The sequence below is a fragment of the Eretmochelys imbricata genome, chromosome 10, assembly GCF_965152235.1.
Source record: "Eretmochelys imbricata isolate rEreImb1 chromosome 10, rEreImb1.hap1, whole genome shotgun sequence".
Classification (NCBI taxonomy): domain Eukaryota; kingdom Metazoa; phylum Chordata; order Testudines; family Cheloniidae; genus Eretmochelys; species Eretmochelys imbricata.
The window spans coordinates 5,374,755-5,389,840 of NC_135581.1; the positions used below are offsets into that span (position 1 = coordinate 5,374,755).

Below are 15,086 nucleotides of genomic sequence, written 5' to 3' on the forward strand. Positions count from 1 at the left end.
GCACACACTTCTGAATTCATTTGATGCCTACAGCTGAATAGCAGTAATTGTATAACGTAGTCATGAGCTACACGTGCGCAAAAGTGCCTTTCAAAGCAACTCCCCAACTTTGCTTCTTTTTGGTATTTATTTATTTTAAACAGCAAAAATGAAAATTCTACATTTTGGACTAACACTCATAAACCCCAAAAAAGAAATTAAGCCACTTTTAACTAACTTACAAGAGCAGAAAGTAAAAGGCTTCAGATACTGGTGACCTTTTGTTTTATTTTTCATACTGTGGAATTTAAGGCCCCTGATCCCTCAATAGGATTGGAGTGAGTGGATGGACCCCTTTTACTGTGTGGAGTCCCTTGTCTTAAATGGTGGGGGAGGGAGGTACTGAAAGAACTTTCCAACTTATTATTACTCTCCCTGTTGAGCTTACCCCTCCAGAGGGGAAAATAAAAATAAAAATAAGGCATGCATACATCTTGCAACGCATTCTGAAGACTCAGGTTCTACCAGACCTTCAGTGGAAGAGGTCATGATTTCCAGAGATGATGGTCCACTGAAACTGTCTCCCCAGATGTAGGGATTGTCAGACTCAGTATCCCACCTCAGCTCAATTGTTGGATTAAAGTGCAAAGATGCAGATCTCTGAAATCCTCGAGACGACATGGGGCAAAGCCAACATCAGAACCTGCACCAGGAAATCAAATGGGAGCATTGCAAAGTTGAGCAAACAGGTGCAATGTGCTCCACGGCTAAGCAGGTAGAAAAATGTATTATAAACAATAGATTTAACACATATTTAACAATATATTATCAGTTTTATTAGATACCAAGAAGAAAAGAATGCTACCCCAGCACTTTCCTTGATTATGCAGCCAACGGACCAAGGTTATTTGACCAGCTTACCTTCACGGGTATCTCTTTTTGTAATCCCAGGCACATACAAATGCAAAGACCAAATCATGACCACAAGAATGCAGGATGGTGTTGCTACATCTCTCTGCAATCTAAAGGGTAATAATGCCCGGAGCCAGAATACAAACAGCTATTTATTACCAACGTGAAAACAAATCACTGAAATGGATTTCAAAAGGCAAGAGAAAAGTACATGGAGTGAGAACTTAATGATTCCTGCTCAACGTCTTTGATCGCACTTTGTTTCTACGCCCGATTTCCGCTCAAATACGTCTGTATTTTGGAAGAGTAAACAGAAAGCACCCACCTTCTGAAAATCAAACCATTTAAGGTGTCTCAGCCTGAACACCCAAACACTGAGACATTAACTATCACTCGTCATTTTTGAAAGTCTTAGCCCTGGATGAACGTGATAAAGGCCCTACCTTGAAATGCTAAAAATGGACGAGCAAACTAGCAGGCTTCCTATCTACCTGATGTGGACTACCAAGTTTCAGATCCCATTCATCTAGCACTGCTTTGGTGCATCGGTGTCAACTATATAATAGGATTGCAGCTGGCTCTCCCCAAATCCTAAGCTCACTGATTGGTCCTTTCAGGTATAATAAACCTTTGCTCACTCATTATAAAGGCTTGTCAAAACCTTCACTGTGTCACAAGATGACAAAATTGTGTTTATATCTTTAAAGCAAGTTCTGATTAAAGCAAACAAAAAAAAACTTGTAAAAGTCAGAAAATGAAAGTCAGGACTTAATTGGATATTAAGGGCCAACGTCTCTTCTTGCACCATTTTCACACAGGGAGTAATCTGGCTGAGTCCCGTGATGTTAGTCCTAACTCATACCAGTGAGAGAGGGCTAGGAGGAAGAGGGCTCATGGGTTTATTGGATGGGAAAAAGTTGCATGGCTCATTGATATTGATGAAGTTATCAGAAGCTCCTCAGATTACAACGGTGGGGTGGGGGTAAGGGAGCAACTGCAACCCAGCTGGTGAAAGAGAGAAAAGATGTCCAGAAAAAGAGAATTACTAACAAGGTAAAGCGGACAGGCAACTAGTGGTGTTCAGAGCGCTCACCTCATAATGATAATCCATACAGGTCAACTCTCTCCAGCAGCGATCACCTCGGATTTTAATCAACCCCTGTAAGAAAAAAGCCCAAAACAAAGGTTTCTTTTCTTTTACTCTTCAAGATAATACCTCAATATGTCATGCTACAGTTAAGCCACAGGGAGAGAACCACACATTAACAGAGGGAAACAACAGATTTCAATGAATAACTTCTTTTAAAAGCCACCCTACTTCTGCGCCCAAGCTTTCATTTATTATACTTTAGAGAACATGGCAAATGCCAGAGTACTGAGAAAAATAGTTTCTAGGCAACAGACACTTTCCATTTTCTGTTTATTTAAAATAATTTGACGTATAAATCTCACTGGAAAGTGACACATCATTTAAAATGTGGCAGAAGATATCATGGGGATACATGCCTGAATGGATAGATAAAAGCATGCCATTTGTCAAGGGAACCGAAACACTTCTTATTTGAGATCAAACTGAGAGACTCTCCCGGCATTTGATCCTCCTGTGGGGCTGAGGATGTTCAGCACCTTACAGGTTCATGAAGGGATCTGAGGTGATAAGGTAACACACACACACACACTAAGGGTAAGCCAGCCAATGCAGGTCTCACATTACAGCACCTGTACCGCAGAAAAGGCGGGGGTACATTGCCAAGCGTTTCGGATCTCTGAGAACACTCTCTTATCAACAGCGACACAGGGGGCTATGTGCACTTGTCTCCGAGGTGGACAGGTTTTAGAGTGGGGGTGCTGAGAGTCATTGCATCGACCTGTAAACCCCGTATATAATGGAATCCACTTCAAGCCATGGGGTGCAGCAGCACTCCCCACATCTGTCGTGCCAGCCCTTATGCTGAGGAGGATGGAACACAAGACAGGAAAAGCCAGGCTGCAAAATGCTGTTATTTATTATCTATCTGGTGACTTGCTTAGACAGACGGTAAGCCCCTTAAGGCAGGGTCCCCCCCCCCCGTTTCATTGTGTGCCTAGCACAATGGGCCTCAGACCCCTGATTAGAGGCCCCAACCCTACCGCAATACAAATACTAACAAGAGTAATGACAGCAACTGTCTAAAACACAGGAGCCAAGGGACCCAGTGCTTAGCCCAGGGAGCAGCCTGGGCACCTCTGTGGGTATGTTTAAAAACCCACGGCTGGCCCTGCAAGGCGGGAGGGTCCCAGAGCTCGGGCTGCAGCCCCAGAATGAATGTCTACACCGCAGTTGAACAGCCTCTTTGCCCAAGCCCCACGAACCCAAGTCAGCTGGCATGGGCCACAGACAAACCCTGTGAGGGCTGGGATAAGCTGGGAGAGCTTCCCACTCACAAGCTGCTGAATGGCTCCAAAGACTGGTTACCACAGCCCTCTGCCCCCAACAAGCCCTGCTGCAGGGGGTGGAAAGGACAGGAGAAAGATCAGAGCAACCATGAAAAAATTAGGGCCTCTCTCTGTAAGGAGCTGAAGAGCTACCTCCAAAGCTGAACGCACTCCGACTCTGGAGTTCGAGACCCAGAGCCAACTCTCTCTCTCTACCTCCCGCGCCTGAGGCCCACTTTTGCCTCCTACCATAAGATCCATATTAAAGCAGACCGAGCAGACAATTCATGCTGCCTTAGGAACCAAACAGAGGACCCAGGCTGGATATGCTGATGTAATCAAAGTAATTAGGGAAACAAAAGAAGAGAAGGGGAAGGAAGCTGACAGGCTTAAATGCAGATGGATACACTAATGACAGGTCTACTCTACCTTAGGTTAGAGGTTGGCAGTGAAATAAGCAGGTATCAGAGGTTGCTGTGCACTGATATTTCACGGCCACAACAGAGTGACATTTCCAAATCAGCGGGTCCATTCCATGGCTGGCAGTAATATTAGGATTAAATTTCTTTGCCTCAGCGATGAAGACTAAAAAGAAATCAGTCGTCCACAGCGGGAAAGACACCTGGCCAGAGATGAGTCTGTTAGCAGGAAACCATGCAATCAAGCCATGCCAGCCTGAAGGTATGCAGATTAGGAGAGTCTGCTTTGATGTATGGTTAAAGGTCTCTGATTAGGATCACAATATCCCAAATTGAGGAAAGCTTCACTAGTCAAAAGGTTGAGACAAGCTCTATGGTCTGTATACAATTAGGGGAGATTTGCCTACCTTCCTAGGTTACCTAAATTAAAAATTTCCCTCTTTCTTTAGTAGAAAAAACTCATTAATTTCCTCTACCAACCCGTGCTCAGGGATGGCAGAGATGAGGGCATGCTGAAGTTTTTGCCTTTGCAATACAAAACATTGAGGCCAAAGTTTTCCACAAATGTCTAGTGATTTTTGGTGTCCAATTTCATACACCCAGAAGGGACCTGATTACCCCAGGGGTGGGTGCTCAGCACTTTCTAGAAGTCAGGCTCCTTGAAGGCATCTCAAGTTGGGCACCCAAAAACCTGAGGCACCCAAAATCACTAGTGCTTTTCAGAAACCTTTGCCTAAGTATCTTCATCCGGTACTAACTAAAGTGCATCACCGCCTACCCAAATTGTTTGCAATTCCTGGATGGCCATTTATAAAGACACAGTTTGAGAGTATGACATATATGAGTACATTCATGCTACAGTTAGGGATTCTCAAACAGGGGGTCACAAGTGGGTTACTTGGGGAACACGAGCCTGGCTATGCCTGGGGGCTGTCAGCCGCGAGTCCCCGTTACATTAAAATTAACCTCCCCATTTGTAATTTATAAAGGGGAGGGGGTCTCAGTCATAGGCTTGCTGTGTGAAAGGGGTTGCCAATACAAAAAGTTTGAGAACCCCTGGATCATTCAATCTTAATTTAAGGGAGGGCAAAACAGGCAGAGCCTTCCTGGATCCTTCCCTTCACCAACCTTATAAACACTTATAAATTTTGTGAGTATCAACTGTGGAATAGCCCCGCTGTCGTGGCTAGGACAGCATTTTAAAAAATATTAGATGTTTTACAGTCATGGAGATTGTTTGTCCCGTAACTCCCCCGAAAATATCAAAGTTCCGCACAAATAAAATCACTTTTAAGGAAGCTGGCATGGTATTCTTCAGGTCGGGAAAAAGCCATTAGGTCATCAGCTACAAAAACCGCACAATAAATAGAAAATGAAAAGAACCTTAGTTAAAAACAGTTGCTCAAACATTCATCCATCAGCAAAATAATGATAGATTCAGATTTTTGACATATTTCACTACCACCCTTCTCCCCTCTTATTCTTCTACAAACAAGGCAATTATACAATGATCTTTCTATTTTGGCGCTCAGTTATGGTTCTTGGGCTTGACTTCTGAAATGTAAGTCTTAATGGAGCACAGTTACTTTAAAGCTCTTCTCTTTAAAGTTCAAAATTTAATTCGAGGCTCATCTGCCTATACAGGCCATTCGCTTCACTAAGAGTGGAGTAAAACATTAAACACACATGCAAAATTAGGCACGCTGTGATGAGATCGGAAGGGAAGGAGAAAACCACTGAAGTAGGGTTTTTTTCATGTTTTAAGAAAAAGACTGGGTATCTGGAAGGAAATTAAGTTCTATGTATTTAAATATTTTAGGGAATTAAGGCTCCAGTTCTAATGGCCAGCTTCTCAACCAGCATAAATCGGTGTCCGAAGCTGATGAAGTGACACAGGCTTACTCCAGTTGACAATGTGGCCTATTGCATTAGTATTTTTACAGATTTTTATTTTCACTGTTAGCCAAAAAGACTGCATTAACAAAGCTTAGCAGGTGCAGGACGAATATTACATTCCAATAGACTGCAAAGCGCAGGGAGTTAAAGACTCTCTTTCATGAGCTGCCCAAAGTTCAGAATAATAATGATAATAAATATTAACAAATGCAGCTTTTCATTTTATTCTCCACTAGGAAGAGAGGGAGCAAGAAGAAAGGGAGATGCATTCGTGCCCTCAGCCTGAGAGATGGGAATCCCAGAAACACTCTAGCCAAAGCTGATACAGCTCAAGATCATCATCTCTCTCACACACACACACACACACACACACACACGAATCAGACAAAAGAGGAAGATAAACCATGAAAACCACAAAGTCACATCACTAAGACAGGATGGGAAAGAACAGCCAGTGCTGGTTTGGTGAAGGTCATTGTTAGGTTTGTCGCTTTGTGATTTTACACTAAAGTAGGTTATAAATTAGGACAGTTTGTCACTTTCCTCTCCATTATTTTCTTAGTGGGCACTGTATAAAAAAAACCCGACAGATTCCCTGTCAACAAACAGGGCTTCATCTCCTTAACTATTGTACGCAGCTCTTCTCTGGAATCGTGACTAAAATTACAGGATATGTTGATACCATCTCACAGGATGTCTCATAGGCTGACAGCCCTGTCAGTGGAGAAGAGAGGAAGTTAAAAGGACTCTGCCCAAGAATGCTATAATATTAAAAAAAAAGTCTATCTTGATGACCTTCTCTCCTACCTTGTCCAGGCTGTTATCAAGCTGTACTGTCCAGCTGAGACTATAAGAACATGTATCTTATGAGAACACAAACACGTTAAAATCTCTCCTGCAATAAATCATTGAACAAAATATAGTTGAATAAAACATTAATATAAAGCACAAAGATGGAGAGGGAAAAAAAAGATCATTTAAAGCAGCCAACGTTAAATCTCTTTTTCAGATATGTAAAAAGCCCAATGATCTTTTTAGGGGAAGTTACTTGTTTTCAGTAGATGGATAGTTTTTAAGGTCCACATCATATCCACATCAGTCATTCTGAGTTTTCCACTGACTTTAATGGGAGCTGGATCAGGCACTAAAAGCAAAAAACTTATCTCTATGTAAAGCATCCTAATCATTCCCCAAATTAATTTCTCCATTCAAGAAATATCACCAAATAGGGAATGAATGGTATACAGACACCTGGTGAGACACATCCCTGCCTGCCCCAAAGAGCTTATAATCTACAGCTACACTTACGACAGCGTGCAGAGCAGTGGTTCTCAACCAGGGTACATGTACCCCTGGGGGTACGCAGAGGTCTTCTGGGGGTACATCAGCTCCTCTAGATATCTGCCTAGTTTTACAACAGGCTACATAAAAAGAACTAGCAAAGTCAGTGCGAACTAAAATTTCATATAGACAATGACTTCTTTATACTGCCCTATACACCGAAATGTAAGGACAATATTTATATTCCATTTGATTTATTTTATAATTATATGGTAAAAATGGGAAAGTCAGCAATTCTTCAGTAATAGTGTGCTGGGACACTTTTGTATTTTTATGTCTGATTTTGGAAGCAAGTAATTGTTAAAGTGAGACGAAACTTGGGGGTAAGCAAGACAAATCAGACTCCTGAAAGGGGTACAGTAGTCTGGAAAGGTTGAGAGCCACCGGTGTAGAGTACATCCTCTGCCTGCCCGCCTAGCACAGGTATAAATAGCAGCATGGACAATAAGGCACTGGTTAGATGAGTAAAGACACACCAGAACCTACATGGCTCTCCATGCATCTAAGCCGTTCCTCCCGTGTCTACACTGCGATTGTCAGTAGCAGCATGTCCTGCTGACGGAGCTTTTCCCTGCCCCAGGGAAAGGCTCCAACAGTGGGGAGGTGGCAGAGAAAGGCACTAAATGCAGTGAAAGGCTCTGTCAGGGGCGCGGCGGCAGGGAAAGGGCCTGGCAGCTCTCCACTGTGAGCCCTACAGGCTGCCGCAGGTGTAGACAAGGCCTGACAAAGGGAAGGTGGAAGAAAAGTCAAAGAGAGGGCAAGTGATGTGCCCAAGCTCATACAGCAGGTCAGTGGCAGAACTGGGAACAGAACCCAGGTCTCCTGACCCTGTCCAATGCACCACGCTGCCTCAGTCAGTCATATTGTGTGTGGAATCTAGTTGCTTTATCTAACATGAGGTTATGGAATGGAATGTTTTTCTAGCTTGAACTTTTCTGCTTTTTTGTTTCTTTGTATCATTGTGAACTCATGGGAACCCTTGGGATAAATGGATCATATAAGAGAACGAAATAAATACTTTTTTGGTACGTAACTTCCAAGTGTCCCTCACTTTTGCTAAAACTGGGCCGTGTTCTCTCCAGGCCCCAGACTGTCTGAAAAATAGAAATAGGCCCATGTTGCAAGCCTCTGATCCCATGCAGGGATCTTTGAATCTGGGATTTAGGTTTGGTGCACCCTAGAGAGTTGAAGTATTCTGATCTGATTTCTGGTCTGGGCTGGAGCAGAGGAGCATTTGGATCTGAAGTTCTAACTCAGGCCCATCTACACCTGGAAGGTCTGTAAACCTTTCTAACAAAAGAACCAGGGTACATTCACAGAAATGAAAAGATGGCAAAATTCAAAGCCAATAAAAGGAAATACTTTTACATATAATATGTAATTAGACTGTGGAACTCATTGCCACAGTAAGACACTGATGCCAAAGTATTTGAAAGATTCCAAAATAGATTGAATCTTCTTGTTGTCCATATAAGTATCCAGTACATGCTTCAGAACTTAAGCTGATCTCTAACCATTAGAGGTTACAATGACTTCAAATAGGGGGAGATTATCCCAAATCTGCACCTGTGGGCACCTTCCATTGAAACATTTTGCACTGGCCACTGTTGGAGAGAGGACACTGGAACAGATGGACCTTTGTTCTGATCCACTATGGCAATTCCTCTGTTCCCATGACCCTTGCAACAAATTTAGGCTGAGTTGCAAGTCTGAAACCAAAGCAGGGACCAGGTGAGTTTCGTGCAGCTTCTCTAATGGAAGTTTTGCATGGCTAATGTAATAATGCCTTTGTATAGAGGCAATAAGAGCTGTCAGGCCTTCTACAAAAACAAAAGGAAAGCCCATAAAAAGAAAAGAGGTTTTATGGCTGATCACTTGTCGCCATGTGTAGGAGGCCACATGACGGAAATGTGAAATGCTCTTAGTGCATTTGCATGCACAGCTTTGAATCCATTCCAGGTGACTATCCACAGGACATGACTGTCCTGTTTCTCATGTTGCTACCTTGGGTCAGTATCTGTATGCAAAAAAGCAAAAAAAGGAACTCTTTACTATGGGTGTGGGGTGGTTTTATGCCTTCAAATTCAAATAGCTCAGCTAGATGAACTAAATGTGCAAATCAGATTGCCCATGAACCAGCTAACGTTAGTTGACACACCCAGGTGACACCAACTCAAGTTAACCTTAACTTTCTTTTTAGGTAGGAAGGGTGTTGGGGCAGGGACCACCCTATCCTGCACCCAGTCCAGTACAGCTTGACCCTAAGAACCAAAGGAGCCATAACCCAGCCCCTGATACTCCAGTGTCAATCTCTGGGCCATGCAGGTCTCCATGCAACAGAAATCTGAGTCTTCAGATGTAATATCTCTGGGGGAAAGGAACGTGTTTCTTTCTAACAGTGTAAATTGCCATGGCATGCCATAAATTCTCATTAATAATAGTTACTCTTTACTGCTACAGTGAGCTCGGCTGGTGTTTCATAATAGTTATTCCATTTAATTAACTGGTGTAGTGAGCCCCAACATTCACTACACAGGTTAATATCTCACCTGCACTGAAACGCAAGAGCTGTTTCATCAAACAATCGGACTGATGGAGCTCGCCCACCAATATTCAAATCCATGCTGTGTTAAACAAAGGGCAGGGCACACCTGGCCCTGTCACACTGTGATGGTGCATGGGAATGCCACTGTACGACACGTCGTCAACGTTGCACCAACTCTCACAGCGCTGAATGGAAAGACGGCATCGTATTAGTACACATGAACTTCCATAGCCTTCCCTTCGAACTGCAAGCATGGAAATACAGGGACGTTCAGGGACTGATTGTATGAGGCTCTTATCACCTTCCTTTTTGATCCTCTATTTGTCATTTATCGGCTAAAAATATTCAACCAAGACAATTCAGATTCAAAGCATGTTTTATTTGCACCATGACAAGAGGTCGACAATTTGCACTGTGTTTAAAAATCATAGGGCAGATTTTCACTCCCACGACAACCTCTGCATGCAGCTGTGGTTCCATACAAAGGCTATAAAATCTCCTTGCCAGCCATGGGCTGCCCTATGCAAGCCCGCTTGCAAGATCTGGTGAAGTGGGCACACCAAGGGCAGGAAGTGAGTCCCCTTGCTCTGGGAATTCTCAGCTGCTGCACACTGCAAAGCAGCCCACAAGCAGCCAGAGAGGGGCAACAACCCAGAGTCAGATAGGTGAAAAAGGTGATCTTTGTTCCCCCTCCTCCTGGGCTACGCTTTTTTTGTGCAATCCTACCATGAGGCATAGTACAAAATCTTAGCCTAGGTTTATAGCCTTTTGCCGGCAGGCTGGTTTGGTTTCCTGGTCTAGGCCATTCCTCTGTAGTCACATGCATCTAGCATTCAACGCTAGCCGCAGCAAAAACATCTTAACTTATCAAACCAAGAGGGTAGGCAGAAATGGCCAGATAGGAAAGTTTGACAAAGCATGTCCTTAATTAGTAGCACTTGACTAATGGGAACACCAGCGGCTGACATGTCGGCTTATGGATGTGTTTATACCCTTTACATTAGTACCCAAATTAATCTCTGCAACACTGACTAGTGATTTAAATGGGGGTGAGGGGGCATCAGAAAAAAAAACCTAGTTTAAGAAGAGGATGAGATTCTAATTGACCATTTTAGCTGGGGGAGGGAAGAAATGTCAATCTTTACATCTGCTGGAGTTTCGTGTCTGCTGGATTTCTTTCAATCTGCTACCAATTCCCAATCCATTTTCAAGCCTTCTCTATTTATACTGAATGGGCCTATATGCCACAGCTGCAGTGCATTATGCCGCCATAATGCAGATCAAAGCATGGGAACAAATTCCCGTCCCCAGATCCCAAACATGCAAAGACTGGGGGTGCCACTGACATAACCTGATCATGCTCTTCTAGGAGGTGGGGAGAAGAGGCAAACAACCGGAACGAAAAGGAATCCGCGGGAGAGCATCGTTAGCCCCCCTTTCCCCCCACGAATGGAAATTACTCTTCTCTCATTTAGCCAGGGGCCAAAGATATCTCCTTATGAGGAATGTATATGTGGAGTGAAAATTAGGCAGCAGTCAAAGGAGACAAACACTGGCTACAATAGAAAGTTAAAATAAAAAGAGAAACAATGATCTAGGAACAGAATTTTGGAGGGAAACAACATTAAAATATGTCAACATTTTGCTGGCACATTTTTAATAGCACCTACGAAAATGTGGCTCAAAAGCATGAAAAGTTACAGAATACAGAGTTAAGGCTTAAATTCAGAATTAAAGTCAGAATGTAGCTTGCGTTTTTAACCATGACGTAGTTTCTTTATTCATGTGCATGCCAGTCAGATCTACAATGTTAACGCTTTAAAGGCTCTCTGTTGGCTAGGGTTTTCCCTGGTAGCTTTGTTTGTTTTAATTAAACAAAGGGAAAAAAAGAAAATCACCCATCTTAGGCCCAGATTCAGCAGTTCATCCCTATTCAGCAAAACACACGAGTGCTTAACGCCTGCAGAAAAACGGTGGCATACGTGAAGCAAGTGAACCCTAAAGGCACAGAAACCAGCAGGCAAATTAAAAAAAAAATACACTAAAATAAAAAAATCACATGCTTTTTAAACCAATCTCATGATTTTTGAACACTTGTGTTTGGCGATATTCCGCCCCCTCTCCTGCCCTCTCCTCTCCTCCGGCTCTCTTTTCCAAATGGTGCTTACACAGTTCAAGATGACATATGCTTTTAGAAACAGGATAGATCGATTGATCAGTTATCCCAGAGCTAGTAAACATTCTTCAAGGGGACAATATCCTCACCACTCAACCACTCTTACTTTTCACAAGCAGAGAAGCATTTCCAAGTGCATCTACTGTTTACATCTGACAAATGAACAGACTAACATGTTACAGTTCCTTGTCAGCTTTCGTTTATTGAAGAACTGGTTCCAGTTGCTAGGGGATAAAATGACAAGCAAATACCACTCTGCAGACTGCAGCACGTCTAACAATATTAAACCATCCCAGTTTTTATGACCCTTTCGAAATACGTTGATATTCTAAATACAATAATACGACACCATCATGCAGAATTGTAGAATCACAAAGAGGTAGGACTGGAAGGGACCTTGATAGGCCCTCTAGTCCTGTGCCCTGCCCTGAGGCAGGACGAAGTATTATTTCGACCATCTCTGACACTTCTGTTTGTCTAACCTGTTCTTAAAAATCTCCGGGGACAGAGGTTCCACAAGTTCCCGAGGTATTTTGAAAGGCTCTGTCAGCCAATCTTCAACTCTCTATCCAACAGTCTCCATGGATTTTTTATTAAAATTTGAGAGTTTGGGATGTGTGCGCACTGGGGATGAGATGTTGTTAAATCACCAAATCCATATCAGGATAAGGAAGAAATAAGGAAGAAAGCCCAAATTGTCAAGCCACTTTGAAATAGCACCTGACAAATAAATAATAATAATAAAATAATGTCGCGTTATTTCTATGGCGGTCGCACCTCGGCCTCAGTCATGGAACAAGACCCCATTGTGCTAGGTGCTGTACAAATAGCAATACAAACAGATACAAAACAGAACAAAAAGATGGTCCCTGCCCAAAGATGGGTCCTTCATAGAATCAATTTTACCCAACTCTTTCCACTTCAGTCCAAACCATTATTGTTCTGAGGATCCCAAGAGTGGTGTCCTGTGCTCTCATTGAGAAATTTAAACATGATTCAAACTTAGAAGTCTATAAGAAAATGTCTACTAGCACCCCGATGAATAAGCACACAACGTACAGTTCTGAAACACCTCTTTGGGGCGAAAAAATGATCAGGATAACCACAGAAAGCAGTGCAGCACAGAAACCTTAGAGTAGCATTTTGTTTTTAATTTCAATGACATTCCAAAATATATTTAAAGTTGTTTCAAATTTTTTTTTAATTGGCAAATTTAGTAAACATCTCCCCAGTTGTTCACCAAGTGAAAACAGACCACCAATAGAGATGGTTAAAATGATGAATTTCCAAATCTAGAGAAAAAAAGAGGGGGGAGGGTAGATTTTGGGAAGAAAGCATTTCCCCCGCTTTTTTTTCCAACCAGCTTTAATCATTACACAAAACTAAGTGGAAAAGGGACCAATTTCGCCTTTGGAGCCCACATTCCTTCTCCAGTGACAATACTGAAAGCTCTCGCCCTCGCTCCCTCCTCCTCCAAGCCCTCGCAAAGTGAACAAGGCAAATAAAGCAATTGGCTCTATTTGCAAGGAGGGAGAGACTTTCAAAGCATTGACTATCAGAAGGGAAAGGTATTCAGCAACACAAATTAAATACAAGCTAAAGGGAAGGAAACAGGTGGCTAAGTGAACCAGTAATTGGCCTTTCACCTCTATGGCCTTGCTTTGAATCCAGCTCCAGCCAGAATTATTAAATTCATACTGATCAGATGGTGGCTACAAAGAAGCAGGGGTTGATCATTTCAGCTGAGTTCATGGCAGCCAGAATGTAAAATAAGCCCTTTGGAATAATAAGAAAGCCTGCCCTGGAAAAGGCAAGCTCTCTGTCATATTAATTTACAGCTGACTTCGGCTGTAGGCCATTCTATGCACTCAGAAATCTCACAACGCTGCCGTTTGCATGAGGACTATAAAATGTTAACCCTGGATTGAATTAGTATTGAGAATGAAATATGTTCTCAATACCTTCTCCTCTACTAAGTCTGGTCCCTTTAGGGCACACTGAGGAGCACAAGGGAGGATGGAATAGTGGCACCTGTTTACACTTTGAAAGCTGCAACCTTCGGGGCTCTCAGCCCCTTAAGATTAAGCAGCACTAAATTTACCAACATTTTTCACAAGGGAAGAAAAATGACATCTAGGGTTGCCTTTTTACAGTATTTGGTAAAATGCATGTTTTTAATAAATGGATTCGCTATCCTCCCCATACAAGGTTCTGTAAGCCTAGTTTTTAAAAATACCGTCATGCACGATCCAACTCAACACTTCTGCTTTTTGGGTGCATTCTGGGACCCAGCTACAAAGTTTAGTGACAAAAAATAAGTTCTTGCTAGTTTTTGCTGCAGAGCCTACACAGCGGTGGGACAGGGAGCTGGATTCCATTCCAGCTCAAGCATCATCAACAAATGGCCAGCTAAATTCCTGGTGCAGGGCCAAGTTTTGCACTTGGTTACATCCATGCAACCCTAGTGAAGACAATGAAATGAGTAAGACAAGGCAAACATGGTTCAGGCCAACAGCTCGGGAAAAAACAGGTTCAGTGAACAGGTGAGTTTTAGGTGCAATACAAAACGAGAAGAGAGAGGGCACCTAGTATATTAGCATAGGGATAGTATAACAGATACAACCTGATTCTGATCTCATGTACCCCAACGTTAAACAGGGGTAACTCCACTGAAACTAATTTGACAGATCCGAGTCAAGGTCTGTGCATCTCAGATCCGGACTCCAGTGCACCTCCAATTTTTGGGGCGGCTTGCATTTTGGGTCTTTGGTTCAGGCCTATCACTACTTTTAAGGACAGACAGCAGGAAGCATTATTTTAGCCACTTGTATTATACTGGAAATTTAAGTAACGTGGAGGAAAAAAACCCCTCCAGAGTTTAACTCATCTACTCACTTGCCTGCCACAGTACACACATTGTGGTTAGTGCGTGGGTCACTGACCAGTCGTTAAGCATGACTAATTTGTCTCCCCACAACTAACAGTTGTGTAATGGCAACCAACTCAACTGAAGACTTGCTATTTATAAATAATAAACCACCTCAAATGCAAACAGATTGTCAAATCTGTTTGCAAAAGTTTGCCAAGGGAAAAAACTGCAGCTATCTCCAAATGAATCAATTCCAGTTTTGCTTGATTAAATAACCTCTCTTCCCCCTCACTGTAAGAGGATCCAACAAAGGAGATTTCAGTGGAAATGAAGCCATAAAGAGGAAATTTACCAACAGCTTTCAATGTCTGCATTTCATGAGTTTGATTAAATCATGGCACAAATCCCAAATCGAAGGCTGCAGAGTACAGTGCCACACGGAACGTTAATGCTGGTGTGAGTGGTGGAACTTCAAGCAAAGTCAGTTGATCTTAAAGATGAGGCCTCCGTCTGGCATTAATGTAGCTCCAAAAC

At 42.7% G+C, this 15,086-nt stretch overlaps 1 protein-coding gene across 1 annotated transcript in view; it reads right to left on the bottom strand.

Moving 5' to 3' along the window:
* LMF1 (lipase maturation factor 1) overlaps positions 1 to 15,086 on the bottom strand; it is a 339,188-nt gene that overhangs the window by 191,179 nt on the left and 132,923 nt on the right. Inside the window, exon 5 of the mRNA XM_077828568.1 lies at positions 1,985 to 2,050. Within this exon, the coding sequence (XP_077684694.1) occupies positions 1,985 to 2,050 (66 nt within the window). The remainder of the gene's footprint in view (positions 1 to 1,984; positions 2,051 to 15,086) is intronic.